Raw genomic sequence first — 12,379 nt, 5'->3', positions numbered from 1 at the left:
TACTATTCTATGATGCTGAAACTGAAACCATCCCCTCTGATCTTTCTCCCTGCCCCTACCGGTTGTCCCATCTTCTACACCTCTTTCCAAATTTCCTTTTTCTCCCACCTTACTTGATGAATTGGTTGCCTGTGATCTTTTTTCCTCCAGCTGTACCATCTGAAGGTCTCCTGCTCTCTCAAAAGATTCTGTCCTTTCTCCCTTGCTACCCCATACGCTTGAAATGACTTCCTAGAATACATGTGTGATGCAAGCTTCCTTCAAATCCCTACCCCAAACCGATCTTTTCTGTGAAACCTTTGGCACATCTCCCTAGTTTCCATGCCCTATAACTGTGCCAAGTAACTGAAGCATCAGCACACTGCTCTCCTGTTTACCCCACCTCTACTCTTCCCCTATGCTGAATTGCAACATAGATTGCAAGCTCCTTAGGGCATGGACTTTTACCCTATAAAGTGTCATGCACACTGAAGGTGTTATTTAATAATAATAATACTGCAGCATTGCAGCAGCAGATTGAACCTCTGCTATTCTTCTGACCCAGCTTCTGTATTATCATAGACTCTTATTCAGACATTGGTCTTCACTGGTATAACTTATAGACCCAAAATCTTGAGTTATTAAAGCTGTCATGACTCAGGACATATTGCAACTCAAAGCCATCTGCGGATAATTAAATGCAGTGAATGTAGACCAGCAGTTGCACTGAACAAGACTTTACTGCTTTAGCTGCATTTTATTTATTTATTTATTTATTTTATTTATTAAATTTTTATACCGCCCCGTAGCCGAAGCTCTCTGGGCGGTTCACAACATCAAAATATCAACATACAATTTAAAACCACACATTAATCCATTTAAAACATAACTCATTAAATTTCCAAATAAACCTATACTAAACTAAAATACTAAAATACTAAAAATACTAAAATACTAAATGCTACAATACTAAAATGCTAAAATGCTAAAATGCTAAAATGCTAGAATGCCTGGGAGAAGAGGTAGGTCTTAACCTGGCGCCGAAAAGACAACAATGTTGACACCAGGCGTACCTCATCAGGGAGATTGTTCCATAATTCGGGGGCCACCACTGAGAAGGCCCTTTTTCTTGTTACCATCCTCCGGGCTTCCCTCTGCGTAGGCACCCAGAGAAGGGCCTTCGATGTTGAGCGCAGTGTACGGGTAGGTTCATATCGGGAGAGGCGTTCCATCAAGTATCGTGGTCCCAAGCCATGTAAGGCTTTATAGGTTAAAACCAGCACCTTGAATCGAGCCCGGAAACATATAGACAGCCAATGCAAGTGGGCCAGAACCGGTGTTATATGTTCGGACTGCCTGGTCCGTGTTAACAATCTGGCCGCTGCATTTTGCACAAGCTGCAGTTTCCGAACCGACTTCAAAGGCAGCCCCACGTAGAGCGCATTGCAGTAATCTAGTCTAGAGGTTACCAGAGCATGGACAACTGAAGCAAGGTTGTCCCTGTCCAGATAGGGGCGTAGCTGGGCCACCAACCGAAGTTGGTAGAAAGCACTCCGTGCCACCGAGGCTACTTGAGCCTCAAGTGACAGGGATGGTTCTAAAAGTACTCCCAAGCTACGAACCTGTTCCTTCAGGGGGAGTGCAACCCCATCCAGGACAGGTTGAGCATCCACCATCTGGTTGGAAGAACCACCCACTAACAGCATCTCAGTCTTGTCTGGATTGAGCCTCAGTTTGTTAGCTCTCATCCAGTCCATTGTCGCAGCCAGGCATTGGTTCAGCACATTGACAGCCTCACCTGAAAAAGATGAAAAGGAGAAGTAGAGCTGCGTGTCATCAGCATACTGGTGGCAACGCACTCCAAAACTCCTGATGACCGCACCCAGCGGCTTCATGTAGATGTTAAAGAGCATGGGGGACAGAACTGACCTCTGCAGAACTCCATACTGGAGGGTCCAGGGTATCGAGCAATGCTCCCCAAGCACTACCTTCTGGAGACGACCCGCCAAGTAGGAGGAAAACCACTGCCATGCAGTACCTCCAACTCCCAGCTCAGCGAGCCTCCCCAGGAGGATACCATGGTCGATGGTATCAAAAGCCGCTGAGAGATCAAGGAGAATCAACAGAGTTACACTCCCCCTGTCTCTCTCCCGACAAAGGTCATCGTACAGGGCGACCAAGGCTGTCTCCGTGCCAAAACCAGGCCTGAAACCCAATTGAAATGGATCCAGATAATCAGTTTCATCCAAGAGTGTCTGGAGCTGGTCCGCAACCACTCGTTCTAGGACCTTGCCCAGAAATGGAACATTTGCTACCGGCCTATAGTTATTAACAATTTCTGGGTCCAGGGAAGATTTCTTCAGAAGCAGTCTCACTACCGCCTCTTTCAGGCAGTTAGGGACCACTCCCTCTCGCAATGAGGCATTAATCACTTCCCTGGCCCAGCCGGCAGTTCCATCCCTGCTAGCTTTTATTAGCCAAGAGGGGCAAGGATCCAACACAGAAGTGGTTGCACGCACCTGTCCAAGCACCTTGTCAATGTCCTCGAGCTGCACCAACTGAAACTCATCCAAAGAATCAGGACAAGGCTGTGTTCTGGAGACCTCATATGATTCAACTGCTGTAATATTGGAGTACAACTCCTGGCGGATGCAAAAGATTTTATCTTGGAGGTGCCTAGCAAATTCATTACAGCGAGCCTTAGTTGGTTCTACCATGTCCCTAGGGCCAGAATGTAATAGCCCTCGGACAATTTTAAAGAGCTCCGCTGGGCGGCAGATAGATGCTTTAATAGTGGTAGCAAAGTAACACTTTTTTGCCGCCCTCACTGCCCCTAGATACAACTTGGTATAGGCACTTACCAGTGCATAATTGCATCCATCAGGAGTCCATCTCCATCTGCACTCAAGCCGTCTCCTATATTGTTTCATCGCTCTCAGCTCTGGAGTGTACCATGGAGCCGTATGAGCTCTACACAGGAGAGGGCGTGCAGGAGCGATCATGTCAACTGCCTGGGTCGTTTCTGTATTCCACAGTTCAACCAGGGTTTCGACAGGAGCGCCAGCCCTATCAGCCGGAAAACTCCCCAGAGCCCTTTGAAAACCATCCGGATTCATTAGTCTCTGAGGGCGGACCATCTTAATGGGTCCCCCACCCTTGCAGAGGGGAGAAGCCGTTGTAAGTCTAAACTTCAACAAGCGGTGATCTGTACATGACAAAAGGACTGATGTAAGATTCCCCACATTCAGATCACCATCTCCATGTCCAGTTGTGAAAACCAAGTCTAGAGTATGCCCTGCTACATGTGTTGGGCCAATAGCATGTTGGGACAGCCCCATGGTTGTCATGGCGGCCATGAAGTCCTAAGCCGCCCCAGATAAGGTGGCCTCAGCATGAACGTTGACATCCCCTAGCACCAACAATCTAGGGGATCCCAACAATATATCCAAGACCACCTCCATCAGCTCAGTTAGGGAGTCTGTTTGGCAGCGGGGTGGGCGGTACACCAACAGAATCCCCAATCTGTCCCCTTGACCCAACACGAGGTGCAAACACTCTAGACCAGTAGTCACATGGACAGGGTGCTTGGAGAGGGAGATAGAACTCCTATAGACTACAGCGACTCCCCCTCCCTGGCCCTCAGGTCTACCCTGATGCTGAACCAAGTATCCAGGCGGGCACAGTTGGGAGAGACTGATTCCTCCCTGCTCACCCACCCAGGTCTCAGTTATACATGCCAGATCGGCCGCCTCATCCACAATTAAATCGTGGATGAGGGAGATCTTGTTATGTACCGATCTGGCATTTAAAAGCAGCATCCGGAGATCTGAGAGCTGGCTGATAGGACAACCAGCATACTTGTGGATGCGGGGAGGACCGGAACAAGACACAGTCGTTAGCTGCCTGGGTCGAGTTCCCCTCACCTGGCAAGTCCTCCGCACAACGTCATATCTCCCTCTACCCATCACTACACCAATTGGGGCCCCCTCAGATCTTCCCACACAAACCTGAATCCTCTCTCCCAGGCACATAATGCAGATCCACACCCACACACACCACATGCACACACACATACACTCACACCACACACCCCCACCTGATTCTTAATTTCAAAATTAAGAGTGAGATTTAATTAATTTAGGCTTTGAAACATCTGCTGAAGGGACCAACAAGTCTCTGTTCTGCCAGTTATTTCCACTCATACAAACTTTTCCATGTATACTGTTTCGGGCAAAAACAAATTATGTTACTGTATTCATTACATCCTTCCAAAAGCAGAATATATGGTCTAGGCACACAGAGAGTAAATCTGCATATGATATATAAAACCATGGTACATGGTTTTACGCTTTTCTGCTTTAAATCCTATAAAAAGAGGAGAGAACATAATGTGGATGTTGAACATCAGGCATAATATTGTTCAAAAATCAAAAATGGAGTTCTGCTATTTTATTGCCAAAACAGAAAATAAAAAGGAGCATAGTCTTATACTTGTTAAAGGATTATTTATATACTTTGATTCCATACACACAAAATTGTCTTCCTGAAAAATCTCACCTTTTAAAAAAAAACATGTTTCTATCCCTTATTCTGGTAACAGATGTGAAAATGTGCTGGTGCTTACTATATGCAAAGTGCAATGTTGTTCAGTGCTAGAGTTTCTATAATTTCTCTCATAATTCCCTACCAATAAATATCTTCCTGCTACCATACTCTTTCTTGCAAACAAACAAAGTAAAATAAAATAAAAATTCTGAAATTACCTCCTCTAAACCCACAAGCCTGCTATAGCTGCCACTGCTCCCTAACCCTTATAAGGGCTGCCTGCACTTTGGTGCATAACTGACTTTCCACAGACACCTGGTTGGCCACAATAAAAGAGGATGTGGTACTAGATAGGCCACTGGCCTTATCCAACAGGCTCTCCATATGTTCTTATGTTTATTTCTCATGTCTGCCATACCTTGTTGTTGTTGTAGCCAGGTGGGGAGCAGATAACTGGGTCGTGGAGGGAGCAGTATAGCACTGACTCTGGCATACCTAAGTACAGGGGGGGAAATAGTTTCCTTGTAAGAAACAAACTGTGAAGGCTGCACTGATAACTTTCTGATACATGGCTTATAGCAACTCTGTTTATAACATCATTTCTGAATAGAAAAACAAAAGACAATTCATTTATCCAGATGATAATATTCTGCTGACCAGCAATGTTCCAGGAGAGAGAGGGAGGTACATGCAGTTAAAAATGGCTGTATTCCATAGCCTCATATGTGGCACGTTGCCTCTGGATTTTCATTTGATTAATGCTACTGCAATTAATACTACACTGACAAAATGACAGCTGGCTTGCTCGTCTTCTGCACAAACATTCTCAGGACACTTGACACCTCACAGTTTAGCTTCCTTCATGATGAAACTACCTCAGAAGAGAGCTTTAAAGGATAAAAAATATTGAAATAAAAGAGTGAACCGCAATAAGAAAAGATTGAAAGCTAGAGCATGATATCAAATTGTAGCTCAGTCTAAATGTATCTTTTGCTTTCAGCAGTGCTGTTAGGGCAGGACTTTGCAGTAGAACTACAGAACGCAAATGCTCTCAAACACATGTTAGTTAAGTACACACATTACCATCTGAAGAGGGGAGGGGTATAAGAGCATTAAGTAAAAAATCTGAAGTTACTTAACTTCACCATTGATTGCTTTCAAACTTTTTATTTTATAGCTATGGGCAGAGTTTGCCAGAGCATTTTGAAAGAGAGCCTTCTGGGTAGGGATTCTTCTTGGAGCTTAGGGGCAATTAAGACTCCCAATTTAACTGCAATTCCCTGAGGCATTGGTACCTAACTTTAATGCCTCACAAACACTACCTGTGTTTTCTGTCAAATTAAAGACATGCTGAAAGTGGAATGGAGAACAACATGCTGCACAAGGTATTACAGAACAGTTTTAAAAACCATTATAGTCTAAGATTTTCTATAAAAAGAAAACCAGGGACTTTATCCTTGTTGCAGTTGACTGAAGATATGATGGCAGTGGATTCAAAATTCCCCAGATACATAACGTTTTCAGATTCCATGAGTGCTAAATTCTTCTTATGATTTCAAGCTGAGTTAAGTTTCTGAGACAGCCTTTGGTGTATAGACTGTTTTAAAACCCACTGCATAACAATTTCCCACTTCCTGGCAATTTGACCATTTGTAGTGGCCATCATATGTAAAATCAGTCTGCAACGTGAACACATAAACAATAGAAAACTGGGTTTGTACTGGTTTGCAACACAGTAACCTCTTTACACAAACATATCTCTACAAGTTAGCAGCCCCCATATAATGGAATATAAAGGTCTAAGGTACTACAGTGCAATCTAGACTCTACTTTGTAGCTTACTGGATCATTATGCCTTAATCCAGGTTGCCAAACTTTTTTGGATCAGTGGGCACATTTGGAATTTTGAGAAAGTGCTGTTGGTGCCAGTCAGAAAATGGGTATCATGGGCATTACACAAAAGCTGCCATTATCTAAAATAGCAGAAAAGGAGACAAGATCACAAAATGGTGCAAGCATTCTCCTTGCATCAGCTGTGCTATCAATGGGAAAAAGGCACCTACATCAACTACCATCACACTCACTCTCAGAGAGAAGCTCTTTGTACCTCTCCTGTATTCAGAACTAATGGGGGACTGGGTGCCCAATGAAATATGGCTATGTCCAATGTAGGAGAGGCTGAGCTAGCACACACAGAAACGGAGCAGGAAGGCAAACAGTCATTTGTGCATTGTAGATTTCTGAGGGGATATTTACTGAAACCTTTCACAGGTGCCACAGGAAGTAATGGCGGGCACACCCATGTTGCCTGTAGGTACTGTGTCAGTGATCCCTGCTTAAACCGAACACATTCTATCCTATTTCAAAGATAGTTTCCACGGCCGTACTACATATTATTAGATTACATCTCCCAACATCCTGCTCGATTACCTATGAACTTTCCAGCTCCTTCTTTATATTCTGCCAAGACCTCATGAAGGTCTGCCCTGCATTCAAACAGAAAAACATATTAGACCAGAGGTGGGGAAACGTATTTCCAGTCCTGTGGAGAAATCATTTTTTAAAATTCCAGTTGTGAGGTAAAGTTTTGCTTTAAAGGAACATATAAAAGAATATACACTAATTTAAGGTGCTATTTTTCCTATAAAGGCCTAAATTGCATGGACCCAGATTTTAATAGATTAAAATGGCACTCACAATGCTGGAAGTGAAAGCTGTGCAACTACAGGAACATTTTCAACCATCTGCAGATTGTCATGTGTCAGGTGTGGTGCTGATCCCATTTTAGTATAAAGCAAACAGCCTGGAATCTCCATAGCTTGAGTTCCCTTTCGACCCAGGTTTGTCAGTGTGCCAAGACGACAGCCACCAACTACTTTGGAGAGACACAATTTCATCTTTCCTGACAGATCTGAAAGAGAGTAGTAAAGGATCAATACAGCCATCTTTATCATACAGTTCTTGTATCTATCTTTAAGGAAGGGCTGTGGCTCAGTGTTAAGAGCACACGCTTTGCATGCAAAAAGTCCCAGATTCAATACTGAGCATCTCCAGGTAGGGCCTGGAAATATTTCCTGCTTGAACCCCTGGAGAGCAGCTGCTAGTCAGTGTAGTGACAATACTGAACTAGATAGACCAGTGGTCTGACTAGGCATAAGGCCACTTTCTATAATTCTAATGATCTAATTTTCACAATATCTGTTTGGAAAATATTTGATTCCTTGTTTGCAGGCACGTTTGAAAACGGTAACCATATTATACTACTAGAGCACAAAGATATTATCCACTAATAAGTCCTTCTGAGCAACACCTACTGAAGTCAGTGGGAACTGTGCAAGACATGGAACTGTATCCTTGTTGTTGTTATATGCCTTCAAGTTGGTTATGACTTATGGCGACCCTATGAATGAGTGACCTCCAATAGCATCTGTTATAGACCACCCTGTTCAGATCTTGTAAGTTCAGATCTGTGGCTTCCATATGGATCAATTCATTTCTGGTTTGGTCTTCCTCTTTTTCTACTCCCTTCTGTTTTTCCCCAGCATTATTGTCTTTTCTAGTGAATCATGTCTTCTCATTATGTCTCCAAAATATGATAACCTCAGTTTCATCATTTTAGGTTCTAGTGATAGTTATGATTTAATTTGTTCTAACACCCAATTATTTGTCTTTTTTGCAGTCCATGGTATCCGCAAAGCTCTCCTCCAACACATTTCAAATGAGTTGATGTTTCTCTTATCCACTTTTTTCACTGTCCAACTTTCACATCCATACAAAGAGATCAGGAATACCATTGTCTGAATATGATACTTTACAACTTAGCATTTGAGGGCCTTTTCTAGTTCTCTCAAAGCTGCCCTCCCCAGTCCTAGCCTTGATAGTTTATATCTGCAAGCAAGCACCTATTTCATCATATATTAAGGAACAGTTATTGGCTGAGGAGTGATCATTTTGGGAGTGAATTGTGTTAAGGTGGATATAAAAGGCCAATCACATGTTGTTTGACTCCAGCTCCCATCAGTTCCTACCAGCATGGCCAATGGTCAGAGATGAAGGGAGCTGTAGTCCCACAACATCTAAAGGGCCACATGTTAGACACCCTTGAAATAATGGCTTTGTAAATAAGCATTTTGGTCTCCCTGCGAATATCCCGATCCTCGAACACTCTACTCTTCATTTGGGAGAATGCGGCACTTGCAGAAGTCAGACGATGCTGAATTTCAGCATCGATGTCAGCTTTTACAGAGAGATGGCTGCCAAGATAAGAAAAGTGATCGACATTCTCCAGTGTCACACCTTTAAGCTGGATTGATGTTGCTACAGAGGGATTGGTTCGCACTTGCTGATGAAGCACTTTGGTTTTTTTGATGTTAAGCGAGAGGCCAAGCTTTTCATATGCTTCTGCAAAGACATTTAGGATAGTTTGAAGATCTTCCTCTGAATGTGCAGAGACTACATTATCATCGGCATACTGAAGTTCTACGACAGAGGTTGTAATTACCTTACTTTTTGCTTTCAGCCTATTGAGATTAAAAAGATTTCCGTTTGATATGTGATTTCCACGCCAGTGGGAAGTTTCCCCTCAACAAGGTGTAGAATCATGGCGATGAAAATAGTAAATAAGGTCGGAGCAATGACGCATCCCTGTTTGACGCCTGATCCCACTTTGAATGGATCACTTTGAGAGCGATTGTTATCCAAAATTGTCGCCGTCATGTTGTCATGGACAAATTTATCAGGGCATCCAATTTTCAGAAGGATGGTCCAGAGAGTGGGTCGATTTACAGTATCAAAGGCCTTAGTCAGATCAATAAATGCCATATACAGAGGTCGGTTTTGCTCTCTGCATTTTTCTTGAAGCTGTCCTGCAGTGAAGATCATGTCCACTGTCCCCCTGGAAGGGCGGAAACCATTTTGGGATTCAGGGAGGATGTCTTCTGAGATAGGTAGTAGGCGATTTGCGAGGATCCTTGCAAGGATTTTACCTGTGGTAGCTAGAAAAAAAATGCCATGATAGTTCCCACAATCTGTTCTATCACCCTTCTTGAAAAGAGTAATAATTATGGCATCTCTAAAGTCTTCTGGGATCTTCTCCCTCATCCAGATTTTTTCTATCAGCTTATGAAGTTGTTGTGTAAGTTCAGGCCCACCTTCTTTAAAGACTTCAGCAGGAATCCGATCAGGTCCACTAGCTTTGTTATTCTTCATTTGATTAATGGCTTTACTGACTTCATCCAAGGATATTCGCAGGGAGACCAAAATGCTTATTTACAAAGCCATTGTACTACCGACCTTACTGTACGCCTGTGAAACATGGACCATCTATAAACGCCACTCCCAACTTCTTGAAAGATTCCACCAACGCTGCCTCTGGAAAATTCTGCAAATTACTTGGGGAGATAGGTGGACTAATGTTAGCGTATTGGAAGAAGCAAAGACCACCAGTGTTGAAACAATGATTCTCCAACATCAACTTCGCTGGACCGGCCATGTTGTTCGAATGCCTGATCACCGTCTTCCAAAGCAGCTCCTTTACTCCCAACTTAAGGATGGAAAACGGAATATCGGTGGACAGCAAAAGAGGTTTAAAGATGCTCTCAAAGCTAATATAAAACAATGTAACATGAGCATTGAGAACTGGGAAGCCTTGGCCCATGAGTGTCCCAATTGGAGGTCGGCCATTATCAAAGGTGCTATGGACTTTGAAGAAGCACGAGTACAGGGCAAAAAGGACAATCGAGCTAAGCAGAAGGCGTGTCAGACAAATCCTCATTGTGACCATCTTCCATCTGGAAACCTATGTCCTGACTGTGGGAGGCTGTGCGGATCCAGAATTGGCCTCCACAGTCACTTACGGGCCCACTGTTAAAGACCTTACCCTGGAAGACAATCTTACTCGGCCACGAGCGATCGCCAATGAATATATGGAGCACAGATATCTGTGAAGTGAGATCTATGAGTACTTAGCTTGAATGTCACATTAGTGTTTCACAGCAAGAGTTATTTGTGACATGAGAACTACTTTGGAGGCAGACAACAAGATGCCCTCCAGCAGGTTTTGACTGCAAATCCCCATAATTCCTAGGCCACATGGCCAATGGTCAGAGGTGATAGGATTTGTAGTCAAACAACATCTGGCCAGCACCACACTAGCTACCCTTCAGCTTAGCTCATAGGGCCAAACTAGATGTTACTGGAACTTCATAATAGGCTTTCCCAATGTAATCTTCTTATTCTACAAGCAGATGTGAAGAAGGGGGGGAAGAGGGATATGGACAAGGGCTTGAGGCACAGGATGGAGTCTAACCATTTCTCTCACACTATAGCCCCAATTCAAATCTGCCTGTGGACTTACTAGTCACAAGGGTGTGGCGGCATACAAACATTTCAGTCTATGATAGTGCGGAGCGGGAGAATCTCCCACCATTCAGCTTCTTTTGATGACCCAAGGTTTTAGTTATTATGAGAGGAAAGGAAAAACTTTCTATCCACTTTATCCACACCATGTATATTTTTATACACCTCTATTTTGCCCCCCCCAATTAAATAGCCCCAAACATGCAACAGGATAGTGCTCTAAGAACTAATGCAGAAATTACCACATCCAGCTAATCATAATTAATTGCTCACTTGAAGGGTCTTTTGACATGTACAGTGTAATGCCTGAAGTGGGGAAACAGAAAAGATCTCAGTAGTTACTTTGAGAAAAATAATAAAACAAGTTCTCCTCCTTCTCCTCGTCATGGAAGTAGCTGTCGTTACCTCCCATGCGTCCAGATATTAAAATAGACAGGGGAAAACACGTCATATAAATGGATGGTACTTTATTGTTTATTAACAACAGTATTCAAAATGCAACATCAACACCGGCTCAGAGGTAGCAAAATTCCAGACTGGCCGGCTGCAGGTAGAGGACTTCAGTTCTGAATGCTTTTCCAACTGAAACAAAAGTCTTCTTGCATGAAGTAAACGAGCACATCGGTTTATCGCAGTTTTCTACCTGAGGCGCTAGTTTACTATAAGCGGGAAGTATTCAACACATATAGCATCCATCCTGCTGCAAAGAAGCGGGGACAGTCCAGAGTTCTACCTACCCAGTCTGCTCACAAACGTGGAGAACGAACGCTTGTTAGCGCTTTAGAAGGCTGCAGTCCCAAGTGTCAGACTTCGGCAGTCCCCGCCTTATTTAATCGTATTATTCCAATTTTTAAAAACCCAGTAATAAGGACAACTGAACTCTCCGACGGCAAACACCTCACACGCTCTCCTACTTGTATCTCGGTTACCCCCATACAATAGTCGGCCACTTTCGTCGCAGATATTTGCTTCACCTTTTCCTCGCGCCGACTCACCAATCACAGTGGTTTTCGTCATCACGAGCCGACGACAAGGTGTTAGATCGTGGTGGCAGTAGATACGGCTACTGTGTTGCCATAGCGAAGTGAAAGGACGCTACTGTCCAGTCGCGGTGAAAACTGGTTCATGTAGTTTAAGTTCACCTTCTGTTGTAGACACATGCTTAAGGAAAAGAACCTCATTTCCCAACATTCCTCGCGTGCGCCCGGAGCAAGTGGGAACGGGGCGGGGAAGAAAGATCGGTGTCTGTCACTGGTTTCTTAATGGCAGTTGTGAGACACCGACCTGAGCTGTATCGTTGGCGGCGTTTGAGCCAGCCAGCATCTCGGCAACAGGTATGAATGAAGGTTGTTTCACAGCCTGGAGGGTTGAGTATCAATGAAATGTCACAGACCTTCTGCCTCCGCCTGCATGGTTTTTACTATGGAATTTGCCAACCAATTTGCACTACTTTAGCAGGGGACTAGAAAAATTAATGTGGTGTAAGGCTATCAATTGC

The 12,379-nt window shown here is 43.8% G+C and overlaps 2 protein-coding genes across 5 annotated transcripts in view; one reads left to right on the top strand and one right to left on the bottom strand.

The window, feature by feature from the left end:
- Positions 1-12,133, bottom strand: part of QTRT2 (queuine tRNA-ribosyltransferase accessory subunit 2) — a 40,452-nt gene extending 28,319 nt beyond the window's left edge. Inside the window, exons 1-4 of the mRNA XM_061628359.1 lie at positions 11,619-12,133; positions 7,222-7,435; positions 6,955-7,010; positions 4,943-5,019 (exon numbers count right to left, since the gene is read on the bottom strand). Of these exons, the coding sequence (XP_061484343.1) occupies positions 4,943-5,019; positions 6,955-7,010; positions 7,222-7,421 (333 nt within the window). The 5' untranslated portion in view covers positions 7,422-7,435; positions 11,619-12,133. The remainder of the gene's footprint in view (positions 1-4,942; positions 5,020-6,954; positions 7,011-7,221; positions 7,436-11,618) is intronic.
- The window catches only part of CCDC191 (coiled-coil domain containing 191), a 41,264-nt gene continuing 40,789 nt past the window's right edge, over positions 11,905-12,379 (top strand). For 3 of the 4 annotated variants that reach the window (XR_009762874.1, XM_061628348.1, XM_061628349.1), the window contains exon 1: positions 11,905-12,215. Coding sequence is in view for 2 of the 4 variants with exons in the window: in XM_061628348.1 (XP_061484332.1) it covers positions 12,144-12,215 (72 nt within the window). In the remaining 2 variants the exon portion in view is untranslated. The remainder of the gene's footprint in view (positions 12,216-12,379) is intronic. The other variant, XM_061628350.1, reaches the window with a different exon arrangement.

Source organism: Rhineura floridana, chromosome 5, assembly GCF_030035675.1.
Source record: "Rhineura floridana isolate rRhiFlo1 chromosome 5, rRhiFlo1.hap2, whole genome shotgun sequence".
Taxonomy (NCBI): domain Eukaryota; kingdom Metazoa; phylum Chordata; class Lepidosauria; order Squamata; family Rhineuridae; genus Rhineura; species Rhineura floridana.
This window is presented reverse-complemented; position numbering and strand designations above follow the sequence as displayed.